Consider the following 23,312-nt stretch of genomic DNA (forward strand, 5'->3'; position numbering starts at 1 on the left):
GTCTGAATAACCCAGTTAAAAGAATAATTATCAGGGAACTGGGGCAACGTTCAGTTGATATAGTATTCCTACAAGAGACGCATTTATCTTTAGACACAATGGTTAATCACTTGCCTACTGGGCACTTCTACCCCCTTCCTGCCCAGGCCAATTTTCAGCTTTCAGCGTTGTTGAATTTTGAATGACAATGCGCGATCATGCAACACTGTACCCATATGAAATTTTTATAATTTTTTTCCACACAAATAAAGCTTTATTTTGGTGGTATTTACTCGCCACTGGGTGTTTTATTTTTTGTGCTATAAACAAAAAAAGAGAAAAAAATTTGAAAAAGAAAAGAAGTTTTTCTATTCTAAAATTTTGCAAACAGGTAATTTTTCTCCTTCACTGATGTGCGTTGATGAGGCTGCACTGATGGGCAGCACTGATGGGCACTGACAGGCAGCACTGATGGGCACTGATAGGTGGCACAGATAGGCAGCATTGATGGGCACTGATAGGGGGCATTGAAGGGAGGCACTGATAAGCAGCATTGATAGGCGGCACTGATGAGCCGGCACTGATGCTGCTAGACTGATAGGCGGCACTGATGGGCAGCACTGCTGAGCGGCACTGATTGGTGGAACTGCTGGGCACATGTGGGTGGCACTGCTGGGCACAGGTGGGTGGCAATGCAGGGAACAGGTGGGTGGCAATGCAGGGAACAGGTGGGTGGTACTGATGGGTACAAGTGGGCAGCACTTATGGGCACAGGTGGGTGGCACAGGTGGGCTGTGCCCTGATGATCAGTGCCCATCCCTACGCTGACATTTGACGATTCTTGGCAGTACTTTCCTCACACTGTCACAGAGTACAGCCAGTAACCGGCAACTGTATTTACTGGTGATCTGCTGTGTCATTGGACACAGCTGATCACGTGGTAAAAGGCCGCCGTGATTGCCCATTTACCATATCACCGGTGGCGCCGGGTGTGTGCCACTGGGGGTGTGTTCTGGAATGACTTCCATGGACGTTGTCCCAGAACTAGACAACTGCACTTTAGCTGTCCTTCGGCTATAGTGAGGTTGGGAACTAGTTAAATTACAATCAAGACAATATCCGACCTGGTATTATGCAGATTCCCCAATAAAACGTGCTAAAGAAGTTGCAATCGGGATGGTACGGAATGTAAGATTTAACTTAGAATATAGGTTGGTTCCTGTTTTTGAAGGGTTGTTTATAGGGTGTGGAAGGTATGCTTGCAAATATTTATTGTCCAAATAAGAACACAACGGGCTACTTAGTTGAGACATGAAGTAAACTGATAGAATTTAAGAAAGGGAAACCAATTGTGGCTGGAGAATTTAATATGTACATGGACCCACAGTTGGATACTTCCTCACATGTACAGAAAGATAGAAGTAAATGTTTAAAAACTTTAAAAAAAGATGTTGCATAAATGTCAGTGGATCAAAGTGATTCTAAACTCTGGTACTATTAGTGTTTAAGTAACAGGGAATACCAGCAGGAATTTAATACATGTACACCACTTTGTGAATAAAAGTATTAAATACCTTTTTACACTTTTTTTCGTACACGGTCCCATGACTCTTCCATGTATTTTTTTGCTGCAGCACAGCCCTGGCTGGGTGTGGGGCTAAGCTGGAGCAGCTCACATGTCAGTCAAGGATCCAATCTATCAACCAATACCTTCAGGTGGATCAGATACCTTGACTGACAGTTCCAATCCACTTTGCACAGCCTGGGGAGGGGATGGCGATGTCATGGGACATGTGATCTCTGCTCAACCTTAGCCCTGCCCCCAGCTCAGTCACAGAGGTGATGTTAAAGCGGAACATGCACTGTAGACGTGGCAACAGCTGAGGTATATAATCTGCAGTAGGGGCACAGAGAAAAAGAGAGAGTGGCAGCTGAAGGCAGAATCATCAGGTATACTGGATTTCTCTCTAAACAGAACAGATCGTTTAGTGGCCTTGTGACTATGCAGGCACTGTTATATAGCATTTAATGAGTTTTTCACACACCAGGTTTAATTACACTTTTCCCTTTAGGACCAGAGAGCGAAAGGTTTCAAAAAGCTAATGACTGCAGTAGCAGTCATTAGCTTGTAATTGCTTTGCTCAGCCGGCTCCGAGCTGTAAAGTAAAAGTGATCTGGGTGGGTGTATAACCCCCCAATCATTTGCGGGCGGAATGTTGTCCCTCCTGCCCTGGTTCCCAGGCTCCCCTGCGTGGGACCACTTCCATAATCTCCTCTACTGTTTATGAATAATGGAAACGCTCAGCTCTGAGCATTTTTGTGTTCAGAGCCGTCATTGCTACAGCAGCCAGGGAAGCAGTTAACTAAGTATGACTCATGCTTGATTAGCTGCAGTGAAGAGCAAGGGAGACCCCACCATGTCTTCATAAAGATAACCTTTCCCCTGCCCAATAGTATCACATAGGGGGCTTGTGATAGCAAAAAAGTTAAATGAAAAAAAGCTTTAAAAAACAGGGTGTGCACGTGTATGTAAACCATGACTGCACCTCACAGTGATCACCATGAACGTCAGAGTATGAGCAGTAATTCTAGGTTCCCAATTTACGTTTTACTCTAAACTGAGCAGCTGTAAAGGCATTTAAAATATTGCCTTTGATATTTTGGGTACCATAACTTTCCCCTGTCTTGCAGATGCATGCAGTTTTGGAGCTTGACACATTTAATCTATGTACGCTACACTATCAGAACTTTTTTTTGAACAACAAAATAGCAGATTAAATTGCATTTCTGTGCAATAAAATTAATTTTAGCATATTTTTCCTGATGAGTTAGATTTAAGAAAGAGTTGTGCAAATAACAACCATCTTTTTCTTTGCTTTCAGAAAATATATAATGTTCTGGGAGATTTAATTAATATTATAGCCCAAAATACATTTTAGAAAAAAAAAGTTTAACATGTGCAAAAAAAGACCACAATGGATTTCAATAATGATTATTATAGGGTTGCACAGTTTGAAAACAATCACTGTTCTCTGCACTACTTTACTGAATGAGCCTACTTTTAAAAGCCGCATATTCAGTATAACGTGTCTACAGCAAATGTATCTGGATTGCAGGCATGCATTACAACCTTAAAATGTAGGTAGAATCACATTTGTGTTCATATAATGTGGTATTGCATGCACATGATTAGAGTCCATATCACAAGTCAATTTAAAACATGTTTACACAGTGATATATTATAAATGTATACTGTTTGAATAGAGCAACAAGAAAATTAGCCTATAGACTATTCCATTGCTAGCAAAGCAGAAAGATTCCCAAAGCGAAAGAAAATCTTATTTACCTTTGGCTCACTTTACCAGAATCAATATTATTTGAAATTTAGTGAAAACTGACCATGCCTTATCTTATTATCCAGTGTAATCATATCTCTTTTAGAGATAATTTCCTTCCTTCAGACTATAGAGCATTGTATAAACATATCATAATAAGATTAATTCTAACTTCACTGCTGAAAGAAGCAATGCAAGTATCCACTCTGTTTGCGCTCCTTCACATATGCACATTTTAGGTGTGGTTCATTGCATGCGTATTTCATGCTTTAGATGCATTTTACAAGCATTACTAAAAAGTCTCCACAAAATGCTTTCTGCAAAATGTTTTAACGCACCACATGCATTATGCACCTAAACTTTTTTTTTTCTTTCACATGATTGGGTATTCTTTCACCACATATACTAAGTTAATGGAAAATTCCCTTGAAAAGTGAACAGCCTATTTGCCTTTAGTAAATCAACCCCAATTTATACAGACTTCATACAAGGTCATGCTTATTCAATATTAGTGCTAACATTCTTGAGAAATTATCATGTTTAAATACAGGAAACATGAAATATGCACTGTGTGATTTTAGACAAAGTTCATATTTCCCCCAGCTGTTCAGCTATACTGGTCACCTATATAAAAGCAGCTATAATGAGAAAAACTGACTATAACTAAGAAGCAATGAAGCAACAAAAATGAAGCTGTGGATAAACAATCATATACACTTAGAAGGTATGGCTTTATTAAAAGTATGTTCCATCCACAATCATTTCGACTTTAAAATCTGGAAACTTATAGTAGAAGCCTGGGCTAGATCTAATTAGGCTTAAAACAGCTTCCATCCCTTCCTAACTCCTGTTCTAACTGCTCTGTAGAAGGAAGATGCTGATACTTACCTGTTCTTAGGGTGCTCCAGTCCGGCCATGTGATGGGCTCACAGTGTCTGTCTTCAGAGGAGAGGAGGTACAGCTGACAACAGATGCCACATAGTAAGTGTCACGGACATAGTGCAAGCCACTAGTCTAAGATGGGCCTTCTGGCTAATGCACGTGCGCATAGGCATGCACATTTCTATGAGCATAGAAGACGGACTGCATACTCATCACTGCCCACACGTATAAGCATGCGCATGTGCAGACATGCGCACATGTCCACTGCTACAAAGCAGCCTATTTAAACCTGAACTCGGCACTAGTTCTTTGCTGTATGGTCTTCAGCCTTGTTCCAGTGCTCCAGTCTTGATACTCATCCTTGATTCTGTTACTGAACCTGCTTCCTCTGACCATGCTCTCGGATTACCCTTGCCTGCTCATATTTCCTGTCTGCCTCCGCTAATGACCCTGGCCAGGACTACTCACCACGCTTCTGCCTGGTGACTCTGTACCTTACTGCCCGATTATTGCCAACTTCTGCCTATTTCTAACTCTGATTCTGCTTATGCCCTGGTGTCCTTCCACTCGGCAGTTACCTAACCAGGTGAGGGACCTGACTCCACTATCAATTTGGATTTGGTGTTTCCACAGTGCATCACCAATTGTACCTGTGCTTGTCAGATACCAGAGCTCCCAAGTTCCTGCTCACAGTGTCTACACCTTGGCAGTTGTGCCTTTCCTTCACCCTTGCAGTCCCTGTTCCAGTTTCTAAGGTTGCTTAGAGGGGAACTATGCAAGAGGCAATCCCCATCATCTCAGACTCTGCATTCAGGTACGTGACAGTAATCCTATAGATGTCACTGCCCAACCATTCCATCCATTGTCGGCGCTCTCTCCTTTGCTCTTAAGCAGACCGCTGGGGAGATCAGATGACCGCACTAGAGTACCCTGAGAATAGGTAAGTATAAGCATCTTCTTTCTACAGGTAGATAGAATAGTAGTTAGATGGGGGATGGGAGCAGTTTTAAGGTTAGTTAGATCTAGACATGAATTCTAGGCAGCTGTGTAAAAAAAAAAAAAAAAAAAAAAAAACATGCTGTTGCTTTCATGCTATTTGGATGGAGCTCTGTGAATCCTCTGAAGACCAAAGTTAAATATTCCTCTGAAGAGCTCTTCTCCAACCGCTCCTGCAATACTCAGCTTTAAAATAGTAATTGGTCCAACAAATCTCAGACATCCAGACAGATGGGGTAGTGGATGCAGTATACGAAGGGGAATGCCAATGGAATTTTACTGTCCTGGATCGACATGGTGGACCTGTCATGCAGTAGCTAGTGTTCACAATTATCAACCCTGTCACCTAAAAGTATGTTTTGTTAAACTAGGGTGAGGAAGTGGAAACTCTTAAACTGTACATTAGGGGTGCTCAACCAGTGGCTCGCTGGCCATATGTAGCTCTCAGAGCCCTCTGATGTGGTCCTTAACCTCAAACTAAATGCAGGAGTTTTGGTGCACTTTCAGACAGTGCACCACACCCACAAGATATAATAGAAGTCTACAGCAAAGAGCAGCTACCCTGCAGGAAAGCCGCAGGTGCACTGCGCTGCACCCGAAATCCAGGTAAACTTCAGCACATCAGTATGAAAGCAGTCTTATAGAGGGGCTCAGGATAGTAAGGGCTCATTTATGTTTGTGGTTGTAGCATCAGGGGTCGCAAGAAGGACCTTGCCCCATGCGGTTTGTGCAGCCTTCCTGTCACATTCTGTTTTACACTTGGACAGGAGGGGTGGAGGGGGCAGCATATACAGGAACTAATCCTCTCCATTCTCCTCCTGCAACTGCTGAAAGGCAGCTTCTCCTCCTCTCCCTCCTTCTAGCATTCAGCAATGAGGAAAATGTTTATTATGCTATTCAAAATAAAGAATTCTAAATTCTGAACCATTTCATTTTATTGTGGCCCATGACAAATCACTTAAGTTGCCCTTGCTCTTTAAAAGATCAATCATCCCTGCTGTACATGCTCATGCATTTGCTTTAACTTTAACTGAATAATTTTACATACAAACCCTGTGCTCAGGAAAAGCAACATGGTGAGGATTTATTTAAGTACAAACAAAAATGCCACAGTGGTTTCTTGTTAAAACGTGATGAATGAATCAAATGAAATACTTCTAAAACATGTGCATATACATAAATAATAAATGATGAGAAGGTGAATAAAAGCAGTAATAGAACGAATAGCAGCAATATTAAAAAGCAGACACAGTGAGGCGCTCTGCTCAGCGCTACCAGTCTAAAGTGTGACAGTTCATGAATCATTAATATAGCAATAATTAATATACTGATAACTGTGTTGATGGTATCCGTGACACTGAGTGGTCAGCGTTGGGTGATATAAAATGAATAGTGACTGATAGTAAACATATATCAAATGACACAATTGCGATAAACAATAGTTATAAAAAAGCCCAGAAAATAAATCCGTGAACAGGTGACATCCAGTGCTGGTGAATCCGTAAAAAGCATTCCTTTATATGCACTCACCAGAAGTGCATATAAAATGCGCATGAACAACTGGTTTCTTCCCCAGGTAAGTCAGGCAGCACACCCATCAGTCATAGGACCATGAAGGCCAGGATGATCTCAGATAGGCATGATGACACCAAGCAGCATGCAAACCACGATGAGAAATCCTGAGGAGTTAGCTCACAAAAGAGCCAGAGAAAATCGGCTAATAGTGTAGTACTTTATTAAAGGTACAGAGTATCCACGTGGAGAGTACAAACAAACCTTTGTGCGGACCCGGCGGCGTGACGTCAATGTGCAGGTTCCTTTCCTGACGCGTTTATGCCTCATAGCCCTTTGAAAACGTGCGTGCGCACGAAACGCATATATGTACAGTATATGCACATGTTTTAGAAGTATTTCATTTGATTCATTCATTCATTACTTTAGCTCTGCACCTTTTATATTTCATTCAATAGTGAGGATACCAAGGGTGGTCCTTTAGTGCAAGCAGCTTATACCATTCTACACACCCATAGCGCTCACTGACACTCCATATACATTCTTGTTAAAACCTGTTTTGCTATGGGCACTTATTATTGAAATTGCTTTAGGCTGGATTGTTGGGTGTTTGATCATCAAGTAATATACAGTGCAAAATGGACTTATATGAATATATATATATATATATATAAAAACTTTGTATTCATTTTGGGAATGGTTTAAGCCCGTCAGGCTTCTGCCATCTGTGTCCCACTGGGGAGATTTTACTTACCTTCCTGTCCTGTAGATAAAGATGAAGTCTGACAAATCACTCCAATATGATGAAAAAGCGCTTAGACAGTTGTCAAGTGAAGGATGTCCCCTTTATGTTTGATTCTCCCTTCATTTTGGCACATTGAACAAATAGAATTCTTGTCAGGCTGTTGATACTGTCTGTGTCTCCATTAGTGAGCTTTTTGCTCTCTAACTCCTCACCACTCTGTCCCGGACTAGAAGAAAAAAAATTGGCTTTGGATACACTTTAAGGTGCAACTAGCCATTGCAGATGTCACCCATTAAGATGAAAATTGTGCAGTGTACGGCATATGCATCATTGCAAAAGCTAGCTTCTGGCTAGCATTGGATTGAAAGTCTATCAACCATGTTAATGCTTTCAGGATTTCCCAGTTGTTAAAAGTGATATAGAAATACCCTTATCCCTGGACCCACAAACCTTACATGGTCCCTGAATCCCTCTCCACTTTCTAACCCTGCCTACTGTTTGGATATAATGGTTGCTTTGAATATCTACAATTCAATAACACCCTTGATATCTCCCTGGTAACATTATGGGAGGCACATGTTTTGTCTACAAGCCAATAAGCCTGATATGTTACATAACATATTGACAGATGACGTGACAACAGCTATTAAATCTATGGGAAGTGTGGGGTTAGCTCAGGTGGGGGATCTCCTTCCCTGGGACAAAGGTAGACCGCACAGCAGGCTTTCGTCAAAATCTGACTGGATGTCAGTTTTTATTAAAAAGGTTTGCAAGAAATATCAAAATAAACAAAACATCAAAATAAACCCTTGCCATCCAGGCACTAACTAAACAGCAGATGATTCCTCTCTCAGAGGTGAAGGGCTTTTTCCCTGTCACCAAAACAAAGTAACAGCAAACCTTTTCTTGCAGGTATAGTCCATACACACAGCTCTCTCAGAACACCTCTCTGAGTCCCAGGCCACAAGCAACTCCTTGCTCCAGCCCTGCCTTATTTATACCACCTGTTGGTAGTCATCAGTGGAGCCCAAACTCTGGTCCGGACCCACCTGCTTAACTTTGGCCCCGAAAACCCGGAGTGGACTCCACCTAAACGGTCAGGTATGAGCATATGCGAGGTGACACATAGCATCCCTCTATCACCTCGCCGTTCATCCTGTCACATATCCCCCCCCCTCTGCTCAAGCCCCTGCGGCTGAGCAACTGTCCCAACCAGACAATGGACCCGGGAGAGGGCATCTACATTACTTTGCAGTTTCCCCGCTCTGTGTTCCACTGTGAATTTGAACACTTGTAGCGCGAGAAACCACCTTGTCACTCGACTGTTTTTCTCCTTATTATCACACATCCATTTGAGCGGGGCATGATCAGTAACCAACTTGAACGGTCTTCCTAACAGGTAATATTTCAGGGCCTCCAAGGCCCATTTGATAGCCAAACATTCCTTCTCCACAATGGCATCGTTTCTCTCATGTTTGTTGAGCTTTCTACTTAGGAAGACCACAGGGTGCTCCTCCCCATCTCTGATTTGGGACAGTACCGCACCTAGTCCCACGTCAGAGGCATCAGTCTGTACCACAAACTCTGTTGTGAAATCTGGAGTCACAAGCACAGGTTGAGCACAGAGAGCTTGTTTCAGCCTTTGAAATGCGGTCTCCGCCTCAGGATTCCACTTAATCATGACTGACCCCCTACCTTTTGTCAGATCTGTCAGTGGGGCTGCAATGGTGGCAAAATTGGGGATAAACCGCCTGTAGTACCCCGTGATTCCAAGAAATGCCCGGACTTGTTTTTTAATTACAGGTTGGGGCCACTTTTGAATTGCCTCAATTTTATTGATCTGAGGCCTAATGAGACCTCGACCAATGATGTAGCCAAGATATTTGGCCTCCTCTAAGCCAATGGCACACTTTCTAGGGTTGGCGGTAAGACCTGCTTCCCGCAGCGAATCTACGACCGCTTGCAAGCGGGACAAATGAGATTCCCAGTCTGGACTGTGGATGACGACATCGTCCAAATAGGCAGCTGCATATTGGCGATGTGGTCTCAACGTCTTGTCCATCATCCTTTGGAATGATGCAGGAGCCCCATGCAAACCAAACGGCATCCGCTTATACTGAAAGGACCCCTCGGGGGTGGAGAATGCCGTCTTTTCTTTTTGCAGCTTCCGTTAAAGGAATCTGCCAATAGCCTTTGGTCAGATCTAAGGTGGTTATGTACCGAGCCGTTCCCAACCTGTCAATGAGCTCATCCACCCGAGGCATCGGGTACGCATCAAACTTAGACACACTGTTCAGTTTCCTGAAATCATTACAGAAACGAATGGTTCCATCTGGTTTTGGGACCAACACTATGGGACTCGACCACTCACTGTGAGATTCCTCAATCACTCCCAACTCTAACATGTCCTTTATTTCCTTTGCCACCGCTTCCCGCCTGGCCTCAGGTATTCTATAGGGCTTGACATTTATACGGACCCCTGGCTGGGTAACTATGTCATGCTGTATGACCGTCGTCAGTCCAGGTAGGGGGGAGAAGAAATCTCCATTTTTCCTCACAAACTCCTTAACATCATTTTGTTGGGCTACTGACAAGGTTTCCGTTATAGGTACCTGAGGGGCCACGGGAACCACGTCCTTTTGGGGGCTTGGTACTGCCAACAAACTTTCCCTGTCTTTCCAAGGTTTTAAGAGATTAACATGATAGATTTGTTCGGGTTTCCTTTTTTCTGGCTGGTAAACTTTATAATTTACTTCCCCCACTTTCTCCCTAATTTCAAAGGGACCTTGCCACTTTGCGAGGAATTTACTTTCCACGGTGGGGACTAGCACCAGCACTCTATCCCCAGGGTCGAAGGTACGGATCCTGGCACCCCGGTTATAAACCCTTCTCTGGACCTCCTGGGCTTGCTCCATGTGTTCCCGAACGAGTGGCATGACAGCTGCGATTCTATCCTGCATCTGTGAGATATGCTCGATGACACTTCTATAGGGCGTGGTCTCTCCCTCCCAGGTTTCTTTTGCAACATCTAGCAATCCCCTGGGATGTCTACCATACAGTAATTCAAAAGGCGAATATCCTGTAGATGCCTGAGGTACTTCTCGTATAGCAAACATGAGATATGGTAGCAAAAAATCCCAATTTCTCCCATCTTTGTCCACCACCTTTTTTAACATATTCTTAAGGGTCTTGTTAAACCTTTCCACAAGCCCATCGGTTTGGGGGTGGTAGACCGAGGTACGGAGATGGGAGATTTTGAACAATTTGCATAACTCTTTCATAACTCTAGACATAAATGGCGTGCCCTGATCCGTTAATATCTCCTTTGGAATACCTACACGACTAAACACCCGAACAAGCTCTTTGGCGATATTTTTAGCGGAGGTATTACGCAAGGGGATGGCTTCAGGATACCGGGTGGCATAGTCAAGTATAACCAGTATGTGCTGATGGCCCTGGGCAGACTTTACTACTGGACCCACTATGTCCATGCCCACTCTTTCAAACGGTACTTCAATTATGGGTAGAGGTACTAGCGGACTGCGAAAATGGGGTGAGGGAGCAGAATATTGACATTCCGGGCATGATTCACAATGCGCTTTGATGTCTCCATGTAAGCCTGGCCAGAAGAATCTCTGGGTTATTCTCTCCTTTGTTTTCTCTACACCCAGGTGTCCACCCATTATATGCCCATGGGCTAAATCCAGTACCATCCGGCGAAAGGGTTTGGGGACCACTAACTGTTCTACCACCTCCTCCCCTTGCTTTACCACTTGATAGAGCAAGTTATTGTTAAGAGCCATGTAGGGAAAAGACACCGCTACATCATTTTCAACTGGTTCCCCATCAATCATTTTAATGTTTTCACGGGCTCTATTAAGTGTGGAATCTTTCAGTTGTTCCGTACAAAAATCCTCTTTTCTGACCTCTAGGTCAGGCACCACATTCTGTCCACTCTCACTAGAGCCAGCGATCATCTCTTGTTGTATATCCTCAATGTCTGGGGTTGGATCCAACTCCTCCTGCTCCCCAGCCATTACAGAGAAAGGGAAAAGATCTACGCCTTCCTCGGACACACCCACAGTTTCCACTTCCACTCGGCAGTCAAAGGGGTCAGGAGTGAGTTCAGGAGTTTCCGGCGTTTCCCCAGCAGGGGGAGCTCGGTCTTCCTGACTCCCCTCCTTATCCCATAACTTCCAGAAATGGGGAAAATCTCTCCCCACTATGGCTTCATGAAGCAGAGAGGGCACCACCCCCACAGAATGGGTCACAGGGCCCCAGGGAGTACCAATCTCCACCAGAGCAGTCTGGTAATTACGTGTATCACCATGAATACAAATAACCCCAATCATACTAGGGTGTAAGCTTGCAGGGTTTACCAAATCACTTTTCACTAAGGTCACAACACTACCCGAGTCTAGCAGAGCAGTTACTGGCTTTTCATCAATGGCAATCACACACATTTGTTTTTCCATGCGTTTCTGACATGCTGCAGTACATACCACCTGTGCAAACAGAGACATGCGTTTTCCTAAATAAGCATTTTCACATTGCATAGGTTCATCATTTAAAGGACAGTTTGCAGCAATATGACCTAACGCATGACAACGATAACAGATTATATGTTCAGTGCTTAGACCTCTAAATGGCTTTGGGGACCTTCCTGACCTATTTGGCCAGTCTCTAGGTCCTAAGCCTACAGTCTCATTATCTGACACAATAGTCTTATTTTTTTCTGAGCCTTTGGCCCATGGAACAGTCTTACCGGATCCTCCGGATAGTTTTCCACCCCTAGTGACCTTGGGGTACGGCCCAGGTGAATGAAGAAAGTCCTCAGCGGCTTCATATCTCTCCACCAGGTCCACCAGCTCGTTTGCAGATTTAGGGTCTCCACGGCCGACCCACTTCCTCAAAGTGGCAGGGAGTGCATGCAAATATTGGTCCATGACCACACGCTCCACAATCTGAGGGCCTGACAATACCTCTGGCTGGAGCCACTTTTTGGAGAGATTTATCAAATCGAACATCTGAGATCTGGGTGGTTTGTCAGCCCTAAAATGCCACTGATGCACCCGCTGAGCCCGGACTGCAATGGTGACACCCAGGCGTGCAAGGACCTCAGCCTTCAGTTTCTCATAGTCCTGGGCATCCCCTGGTTCCAGGTCATAATAGGCTTTTTGGGATTCACCTGTCAAAAATGGTGCAAGCAGTCCTGCCCATTGCTCCTTTTTCCATCCTTCCCGAACAGCAACCCTTTCAAAAGTTGTGAGATAGGCCTCCACATCATCCGCAGGTGTCATCTTCTGCAAAACATAGCTGGCCCGCGCCATTTTCTGCTCCACTGGCAGTGGATCTGCAGATTTCTTCTTTAATTCTAATAGGTGTTGGGCCACCTGCTTAAGGAGCTCTCGGTCTGCTTCTTGGGCCTCCGCAAACTGGCGATTTGTCTCCCGTTGTGCTGCATTGGCCCGCAGCAAGGCTCTTATTATTTCCTCCATCTTCCCACTTGCTCAGGAAGTGCCCGCCAAATCCACCATATGTGGGGTTAGCTCAGGTGGGGGATCTCCTTCCCTGGGACAAAGGTAGACCGCACAGCAGGCTTTCGTCAAAATCTGACTGGATGTCAGTTTTTATTAAAAAGGTTTGCAAGAAATATCAAAATAAACAAAACATCAAAATAAACCCTTGCCATCCAGGCACTAACTAAACAGCAGATGATTCCTCTCTCAGAGGTGAAGGGCTTCTCCCTGTCACCAAAACAAAGTAACAGCAAACCTTTTCTTGCAGGTATAGTCCATACACACAGCTCTCTCAGAACACCTCTCTGAGTCCCAGGCCACGAGCAACTCCTTGCTCCAGCCCTGCCTTATTTATACCACCTGTTGGTGGTCATCAGTGGAGCCCAAACTCTGGTCCGGACCCACCTGCTTAACTGTGGCCCCGAAAACCCGGAGTGGACTCCACCTAAACGGTCAGGTATGAGCATATGCGAGGTGACACATAGCATCCCTCTATCACCTCGCCGTTCATCCTGTCACAGAAGCAATAAGCTTCCCGGTCCTGATGGACTTCCATCAGGTTATTACAAGAAATTTCTGGAATACTTGCCCCCCCCCTCTTAGCTAGGGCATTGTCAAGGTCCTACCTTTCCTCAGGGCTTGTGCTGCTCCATGTGCTGGCATCCATCTTAGGTGTCTGCAAAGCATTGTGGGATCCTTTATGCTTTCAGCCCCCTGCGGCTCCTCCCCCAGGAGGTGGCGGCTTATCACATATAAATCTGCTGTTTGTAGCTGTCCATTGCATTCGTGTCCTGTCTGTTGCACAGCAGCAAGCTCCTGTTTAGTTGCTCTCCTGGATACCGACTCAGCTTTGGCAAGACTCCTTCTTGGCTTCTGACCCCGGCTCTGGCGATCATCCTTCCTGGCTTCTGACACCGGCTCTGGCGACCATCCTTCCTGGCTTCTGACCCCGGCACTGGCGATCATCCTTCCTGGCTTTTGACCCTGGCTCTGGCGACCATCCTTCCTGGCTACTGTTCTACCAAGTCATCCGTTGTTGCTGTTGGACTTGCATAGACTCTGTCTTGTTGTATAATAAACCTACCTTTAATTGCACCTCCTTGTGTGTCTGCCTCCTCGCTCTCTGACAGGCATTTACTTCTCTACTTGATGACAACACCTTTTAATCCAAAAGCTAATTGCGTCGTTTTTTTATTTCCTAAACCTGACTCTGACCATACAACCTGGGCTAATTACAGCCCAATATCCTTGCTTAATCACAACACTATCTTGTTAGCAAAGGTCCATCCATAAGGATCAAGTGAGCTTCATTCCCAAACGTCAAGCCTTAGATAATATGCACAGAGTGATGTCTTTACTGGATATAATCCACTCCCATTGATCCCTGCCTATCTCTTATCTTTAGATATACGTAAGGCAATTGACTACGTTTCCTGCCCACATTTACTTGACATCCTTACTCGCTGGGGCTTTGGCCCAAATTTTTACGGTGGTTATTTGTGATGTATGAGAACTCCAGGGCTCGCCTTCAATACACGGGATATAGTTGCCCCCTGCCCCCCTCGCTCCTTTTCACAATGACCACAGAACCCATGACACATCTCATTTGTGATAATCCGAACATCAGAGGGAGAGAGTAGCAGGCACAGCCCCATAAACTCTGCATGTTTGCAGATGACATTTTACTCTTAAGTCGTCATTATTTCGACCACAAATCTCTCTCTTTTGGACTCTTTTGCCCAAATCTCTGGTCTAGAAGTCAATTGGACCAATTGAGGGCATTAAATATTACACTATCAGCGGATGAATCTTGCTTCTTACAACAGTCCTTTCCTTTCCAATGGTCAGTCCACTCTTTGAAATACCTAGGTGTGCCCTGACAAACCACCCAGGATCTTTATATAAAGCAAGCTACCCTCCAATGCTAGCTCATTTAATGAACTTAGTGTCTAAATGGTCTACCCTCCCGATATCCTGGCTTGGTAAGATAACAACAGTTAAGATGATTCTGCTTCCAAAAATTCTACACGCATTTCCTCTTTACAGCATAGGGTTACTCAATTTGTTTGGGGAAAGACACGGCCACGCCTCTCGAGGTTCTTACTTCTACGCTCTAAACAGTCTGGGGGCCTGGGTATTCCACATTTTTCCAAATATTATCAGATGGCCACGTACTCCACCCACTTAATCAATACTCCATACGTACTGTATCCGTAGAGTATAACTCAAGGCAAGACTCATTTCACCACACCGACCCTTATTATCTTTCTTCCATCATATCCTTCTATCCGGCAGCAGCCTCCCCGATTTCATTTCACCACTGGACACGCTTATGCCTCATTCGACTACTCCACCTTGTGTCTTCCAAAGGCTTTAAATCATTCCCAACCCTACAACAGTGATATAAACTCCCCAACTTGGAGATCTTTTAGTACCTTGATATCAAACACTTTTATGCAGCTACACTTTCATCCACCACAGACCTCAGCATGATGTCTGTATATAAACACTTTTGTGCATCTTACTAATACGCTAAAAGTATTATTTCTAAATTATACGCAACATTGCTATCAACCCCTCAGCCACCTCCACCAGCCTACATTACTAAATGGACTACAGATCTAGCCCTAAAACTTTCCGCAGAGGACTGGTTGGCAATTTGGCTAACAACTCATAAGGTTTCTCCAAATGTTGCAGCTCAAGAGGCATCCTATAAAGTCCTATCGTCCAGGTATGTAGTGCCACATAGGATAGCCATATCCCGGGCTACCCATCTGTCTATTTTCGGGGATGTGGGCAGTCAGGCACATTTCTACACATACGGTGGTCTTGTCCCACTGTACAGTCCTATTGGGAAGACATTTTTTCCATCCTGTCTTTGTTATTTGACAAATCCATTTCACCCAATCCACGAATAGCCCTGTTAAACTTTAAGCCCTTGGAGCTGTCCAAGAACAAATGTAGCCTCTTCTTCATCACAGCTGCCAACAATAGCCAAAGCCTGGAAGATTCCTGTACTTAGTGTGGTCGCTATGAAAAATAGAGTCACCCAGACGATGATACACGCTAAGATAGAGACGACGTTTCAGGACAAGGTGAGACGATACACTAAAATCTGGCAGGTTTGGTTTGATAGATTTTTTTTTCCCCTCTGATTCTGAAGCCTCCCTCATGGAGCCTTAGCTGACCTGTTATCCTTGTCAGTTGATTGTGCTTTTGGGACCGTGGTTGGTTCAACCCCAGAACCATCCCTTTCCCCTTCTCCGTTACTTCTCTCATTACTTTTCTAAATTTCTATTTTGTTTACTTGAACTTTACTGTATAATTCACCGACTTTGTTTGGTCATAGTCCTCCCCCAGGCAATGACTGGGGTGGGCCTTCCAAATATTAGTTCTCTAGCTTTTTACACCTCTATTCTAGCTATTAGGTTGCTAAATGCCATCATTTAAAGGACAATATATGTTCACAAGTCGACTCACATATTGTATTGGGTTGTTATTTGCTTTGACGAGTTAAAGGATATTAGTACCTCTCCCTGTGTGGAATCATTCTTAATTATGATTACTGTTATCTCGCATGTGATGGTTCTAATAAAATATTACAACATGAACACAAAAAATGCAGAAAAACAATCAATCTTGTTGCAGAGATTTCCTGAATTCTGATATAATTTACTGAACTTGCTTACTGTGAGAAGGTGAACATAGTAAGCATTGAAAGCCGTCAGTAACCCGGCATACTGGTGAGTGAGTCTAGTTATTGCACCTTGACAAATGACAACAAAATAATGCCTATAGGTGCCTTTAGATGTGTCTGTGAATTTACTTCACACTTGATAGCCTTTATTTTAATTGATTTTTAAAGTATATGTAAACCCTCACCTTGTAAAACAACCCATTCAGGGAAGAAATGTAAGGTAAAACCTATAATGTACAGCGCTGAGCAAACCTTTTAGCGCTGTATAAATACTGTATAATAATAATAATTTGTGTATAGATATATAAAATCATTATAAATACTTTTGTTTTCCCTTTTTTATAAGTGATCACATACCCTCTGTTCTCAGCTGAACAGAGAGGTGAGGGAGGAGAAACAGCAGTAAACTGATCTTCCCAGTGAATGGCTGTGCAGAGGGGACATGTCTGCACAAGTTTGATCATTGGAGGAGAGCACACTGAGTTAACAGCATAGCTAGAGAACTGACCACCTTGTACTCTCATCCTTAGTGGTGTCAGTTTTTGATAGGAAAGCAGAGAGACTGGCAGGAATACAAGGGATTTCACACAAAGGAAGCAATACAAAGAAAATAGGATACTTGTTCATACAAGTATATGGCATAGCAGTCACATATTAGGAACATGAAATGTAGGTTTTATATATTATTTAATTCTTCCTTTCACTATTATCCAAATTTAGCAATGTTTAGCAGACATACAGTATCCCAAATGACAACAATAGTCTCAACGGCTCTGTCCCTGTTGGGAATGATGGACAATTTCTTTGCATGAAGCCAAATAAAGAGATCTTCTGATTTGTAGCTGTTATTATAATGAATACAACTAAAAGTGCTGTGTTGGTAAGTGACAAGCATATACAGTAAATGTCAAGGAGAAGATAGTTTGGCTTGGTTCAGGAACAACATCTAAAACAATCATTTCCAAGCAGTTAAGAAGCCAGTACATTCCAAAGCTGCAAATAGACATTGAATATTTGATGTTGCAGACTATTGTCCATAGAGTGTAGCAGTCTTCAGAATAAGACTGATAGACAACCCGATTGTCACATGGTCCTCCCAAAACTGTCTGGTCCTCCTATGAACTTTACAAATGGAGCACCACTGTTCAACAGCCATATCGTTTGTCACAAAACAAATTATACAATCTAAACAACAACATCTGTGCATTACCTCCCACATCAGTCTGTTGTCCATAGTTTCATCCAACTCACTGGGTATTCTTTTTTCTCCAGCAAACGGGCCAAACTTCTCACCCTTTCAAAGAACAGTAAATTGGTTAGTGTCTAGATACAATTAGAATCAACCATTCTTGCTTAGGACCAGCTTATCTGGATCCCTCCACATTTATGTTTTGACAAGTAAAAAAAAAAAACAACAATACACTAGAAGCACTATCCCTTTCAGAAAGCAAACTCTCAGGCCTCATTCGCACCAACGGGCCAAAAAACCAATGGAAACTGATGCTCAGATTTCACTTGCAGAGACATCAGTTAATATCAGTTTTCACGTGCTCTATAATGAGTTTTATACACGTTGCAGATTCCTACTCAGAAAAAATCGGCACGTGATACTAGTGTTGTGGTGTGAACAGGGCTCATAGAGAACAATTGATTTTGTTGTGCCCTTGCAGAACGCATGCATAAAAACTGACATCTATGAACCATGGTGTGAATAAGATCTTATGGTTAGACTGACAGCCCTGGGCTATGTAATAGAGCCCTGATTGGCTCACATTGCTGATCTCTCTCTGGAAGGTGGTGCTCTGGCACCAAAAGACCCTGATGTCCAAACAATCTCATAAACATAAATGCTTAGGTGACAAGAAGATCTATGTTTATGAACCTTGACCGAAGGACCTCTTCAGACTGTCAGATCATATATGTAGTACTGATTATGCTCTGAGGCCTACAACCAAATGTAAGCAGGTTATACTGTGTACAATTATTCTAGTGCATTGCTCATCCAAGGTTCCATGGATCCCTAGGGTCCCTCCACAGGATGCGTGGGGTTCCTCGAGCTGTGGCTGATTGACCTCCCGTTTGATGGTGCCTGCGTAACAACAATTATATTTTTAGCTGTCTGTAAGGAGGGCATTCTTCCAACTGACCACAAATGTAAAGACCATTTCACCACTGATCCCCAATGAATTGGATTTAGCTGGGGTTTCCCTTGACCTAGAATTTTTTTCAAGGATTCCTCTAAGGTAGAAAGGTTGATATCTGCTGTTCTAGTGATATGACCCGTCTAATCATTGTTAAAGAATAAAACATTTTTAAGCTGAACTCCAGTTATAGTTTTTTATTGCATAGTTACTTTGGTCCAGCTTAGACCAATGTAAGTATACATATTGCATACCTGTGGGACCGCTGTGCAAGCACAGAATTGCTGCAGTATTCAGTCTACATCCCATTCACTGAACAACTTACATTGTTTACAAGGAATATAACCAGTCCTCTGACTAGATGAAGTTGAGAGGCGAGCCAGTGAAGTCACAATCTCCACCTCTTCCAATCATAGAACGTCTTGTACTTATTGAAAAAATACAAAGTGTTCTGTGAATTGTGACTGTGTTGAGAGACCAACCCCTGTGGTAAGTGTGCAAAAGGACAGTGACTCTGCACAGGGCGCAGAAGACTAGGCAATCATTGTAGTAGCACTGACTACTGCAGTGATTCTCTGCTTCCACTGTAATCCTACAAGTACGGAATATGTTAACTTACATTGGTGCAAGCTAGACCAATGTAACTCAGCAATAAAACCATCCACTGCACTGCTAGCAAAAATAATAACTATTAACAAGCTTCCACCTTCAAGAAATATCCCAGATGTTGGCATTATCATAGAAGTCCATTATGGTGCTTATGATTCCCAAACGTCATACGTTTGACCTTCTGTCACATTTGATAGAAGGCTCTACCAGTTTATCACTAACATTACTATAGATAGCTCCCATTGTTCAGCAGCACCTTATAGAGAATGAGCATGGTATACCAAAGAAGTCTAGAATAACCATGCACAGAAGAGCATACAATCTTGTCAAGAGAACTTAGGTGAAGTGGATGTAGCCCCAGTCTTGAAAATTTCATATAATGTTTAACACGTTCATCCCTAATAAGGTGTGACAACACTCTGTTCTTGTTTTACCAAGAAGGTTGTCACCAGGGGCGGACTGACCATTTGGAAACTGGGGCACTGCCCGAGGGCTGGGGTCAGTAGGGGGCCCCATGAGATGCCCCCTGGTACCTTTTTCATAGGCTTTTTGAGTTTGGGCAAGGACACAGGGGCCCCATAATCTCCTATTGCCCGGGGGCCCCATGAGATGCCCCTGGAACCTGGTAGGCTTTTTTGAGTTTGGGCAAGGACACAGGGGCCCCATGATCCCCTATTGCCCGGGGGCCCCATGAGTTGTCAGTCCGCCTCTGGTTGTCACCCTGTCACATACGCTATTGGTGGAGACTAAAAGCAGTCGTGACAATGGTCAATGTGTGGGCGTGGTCCACTGTCATCACCTGCAGGAAACCCACTTGGGGAAATGCCATGTAGCCATCAGTGGAGTGTATGCATGTACACATGAAGTGACTGAAAAGAGGTTGTGGAATATCAGTAGTACTGAGATGCAACAAAAGGAAAAAAAAAAGAGGTAAAAGTATTTTCTTAAAGAAAAAAAAGACAATTGTTTATGACACAGTGCTTTTGCAAACACACGTCAAGTTATGGTTTGCATGTACTTATAAGTGTTTGTAAAGGTTGAAGGTTTTTTACCTTTCTACCCACCCCATGCCTGGACAGAGTAGGGAGAAGGCCCTATTCCTACTTGAGCAATCTACAGCAGAACTTGAAGTTCCCAAAAAATTGCTTCAATGCTCGACACTAGGATTTCCATTATATTTAATGGTGCCTGTTCACAACTGAGCACAGTAACACTTGAGGTGTGAGAAAGTACACTGGTGTAAAGCTGTGCATTTTGGCACCAATAGACTTTAAGTGGAATTAAGATTTATCTGAGCACCACAAACTGAAAACGCTATTTATTTCATTTATAAAGAAGAACTAAACCCTCTTATCCTTTTTAGCCATCTTGACCTCTGTAAGAACTTCAACTGCCATGTTGCTGCACAAGTGATCAGTTATGACATCGGCCATTTGATGTTTTGACAGTCTGGTTGAGAGCACCAGCAAATGTGACAGTTATCATTCCTGGCACATGCTTTTTGAAACTGTTAAATCGGTGGGTTTAGTTCCACTTTAACACTCAAGGTAATCTCACCCATCCATTCATGTCTCCCTGCTTTATTTTGCTAAGAAAACACCCCCTAGCATTTCTAGCTGTTGCCACCCTGAGTAAGGGCAGATGATTCATGTAGCATTTACTTCCTGGAATCCATCTGCCCTTAGCTCAGGCATGCTAGCAGGATTGTGTGTTTAGCTGAGAAAACCCTCCCTCCTGAAGACTCCTGGGATGTATGACATCATTTGCATAGGCCTGGAAACCAGGAAGTAATTTACACAAACACGCACATAACTGTGTATGACCGTAAATGTATTGCATCGGCCAGAATAAATGAACATTTTGGAAAGTAGAATGAATTTATGCTCAGTGTCATACAGGCATAAACACACGTACAGTACATACGTAACAATAAAGGCCTTTTTCTGCCAAGTTCCAGCATATTTGGCCTAAAGGGAGAAAGCACACAATGTCCTACCTACTAACAAGAGTTCCATTGGCTAAAAATAACTTAAAGTAGAACTATAGGCAAAAGTTTTTTTTTCATTTTGGATAGAGCATGGGAGGGTTATAGCCCTTGTCAGATTTTCTTTCACCATCTGTGTCCCATTGCAGAGATTTCCCTTCACTTCCTGTACCATAGCCAAACAGGAAGTAAGAGGAAATCAAATGAAGGGAATCCCATGGTGACCTCCCAGGTCACCAAAACTAGTATCCCCATTTGGCAGATTTCCCCTCTATTACTTTTCTGGGGACAACCCAAAATGTGGGATTTTCTTTTACTTTCACGTTCAATAATAATGGTAAACAGGACAAATCTCCTTAACAGGGGCACAGATTGCAATAAAACAGACAGGGGTTCTAATCTCTCTCCACTCTATCCAAATCTAAAAAAAAAAGGGTCTGCCTTTAGTTTTACTTTAACCACTTTACAACCATGCTATAGCCGAATGACGGGTACAGCGCGGTTCTCCAGTTCTGGGAGGGCGTCATATGATGTCCTCCCAGAATGTGCCCTCCTGTTCTGGGAGGGCGTCATATGATATCCTCCCAGAATGTGCCCTCCTTTTCCGGGAGGGCGTCATATGATGTCCTCCCAGAATGTGCCCTCCTGCGGCGCACAGCCGGTGCTGTTTGTGTTTGCGATGTGATGCATACACAGCTGATCACATGACAAGGGAAAAGGCCAATCACAGCAGGCTTTTACCATGTGATCAGCTGTCCAATGACACAGCTGATCACAAAGTAAATACAGATGCCAGTTATCGGCAGCATTTCCCTCATGCTGTCACAGTGTGAGGAAAGTACTGCCGATAACTGGCAAGTGTCACAGAGGACATCCGCACTGATAATCAGGACACTGATTATCAATGCCCCAATTATCAGTGCAGCCCCAAGAGTGCTCATCAGCGTCGCCTATCAGTGTCCATCATTGCTGCCTATCAGTGCCCATCAGTGCTGTATATCAGTGCAGCATCATCAGTGCCTCCTCATGAATTCCTACCAGTGCCGCCTCATCAGTGTCTTCTATCAGTGCCCTCTATCAGTGCTGCCTATCAGTGCCGCCTTATTAGTGTCCATCACTGCTGCCTATCAGTGCCCATCACTGCTGCCTATCAGTGCAGCCTCACCAACACACATCAGTGAAGGAGAAAATGTACCTGTTTGCAAAATTTTATAATGGAAACAAAGAAAACCCTTTTTTCAAAATTTTGGCTCTTTTTTTGTTTATAGTGCAAAAAATAAAATACCAAGTGGTGATTAAATACCACCAAAAGAAAGTTCTATTTGTGTGAAAAAAATAATAACAATTTCACATGGGTACAGTGTTGCACGACCACGCAATGGTCCTTCAAAGTGCAACAGCGCTGAAAGCTGAAAATTAGCCTGGACAGGAAGGGGGTAAAAGTGCCTGGTAGGCAAGTGGTTAACTGCTTTCCCACTGCCTTATAGCAGATATACTGCTACAGGACGGCACGGGTGCATAAAAGCACGTATATATACGTGATCTTTCATTTTTGGATAGGGGGCGTGCGCGAGCCGCATGCGCACCCTACCCGTGCTGCCATTCACGGCCGCGGCTGTCAATCAGCAGGTTCCAGCTGGTGATTACCCGCCGGCACCCAGTGATTATGGAGCATCTCCGATGCAAAGGACTGTTTTGTTTACTAACAGTCCTCCTCCCTGTCAGCTCAGGCACACTGCTCTGCACAGCACAGCCATCCAGAGCAGTGTGATTACAGTGAAGCCCACAGACACCGCCCCCCAGTAAAACACTCCCAGCACACAGTTAACCCTTTGATCAGCCCTCATGTTAACCCCTTCCTGCCCAGTGTCATTAGTACAGTGTCAGTGCTTTTTTTTAGCACTGATCACTAT

The 23,312-nt window shown here is 43.7% G+C and overlaps 1 protein-coding gene across 1 annotated transcript in view; it reads right to left on the reverse strand.

Annotated features, from left to right (window-relative positions):
* The window catches only part of PRDM5 (PR/SET domain 5), a 235,284-nt gene that overhangs the window by 210,110 nt on the left and 1,862 nt on the right, over positions 1 to 23,312 (reverse strand). Inside the window, exon 2 of the mRNA XM_089684314.1 lies at positions 17,876 to 17,959. Coding sequence (XP_089540440.1) covers positions 17,876 to 17,959 — 84 coding nt within the window. The remainder of the gene's footprint in view (positions 1 to 17,875; positions 17,960 to 23,312) is intronic.

The sequence above is a fragment of the Staurois parvus genome, unplaced genomic scaffold (assembly GCF_062004578.1).
Source record: "Staurois parvus isolate SC_StPar_1 unplaced genomic scaffold, SC_StPar_1.0 ptg000344l, whole genome shotgun sequence".
In the NCBI taxonomy this organism is placed as follows: domain Eukaryota; kingdom Metazoa; phylum Chordata; class Amphibia; order Anura; family Ranidae; genus Staurois; species Staurois parvus.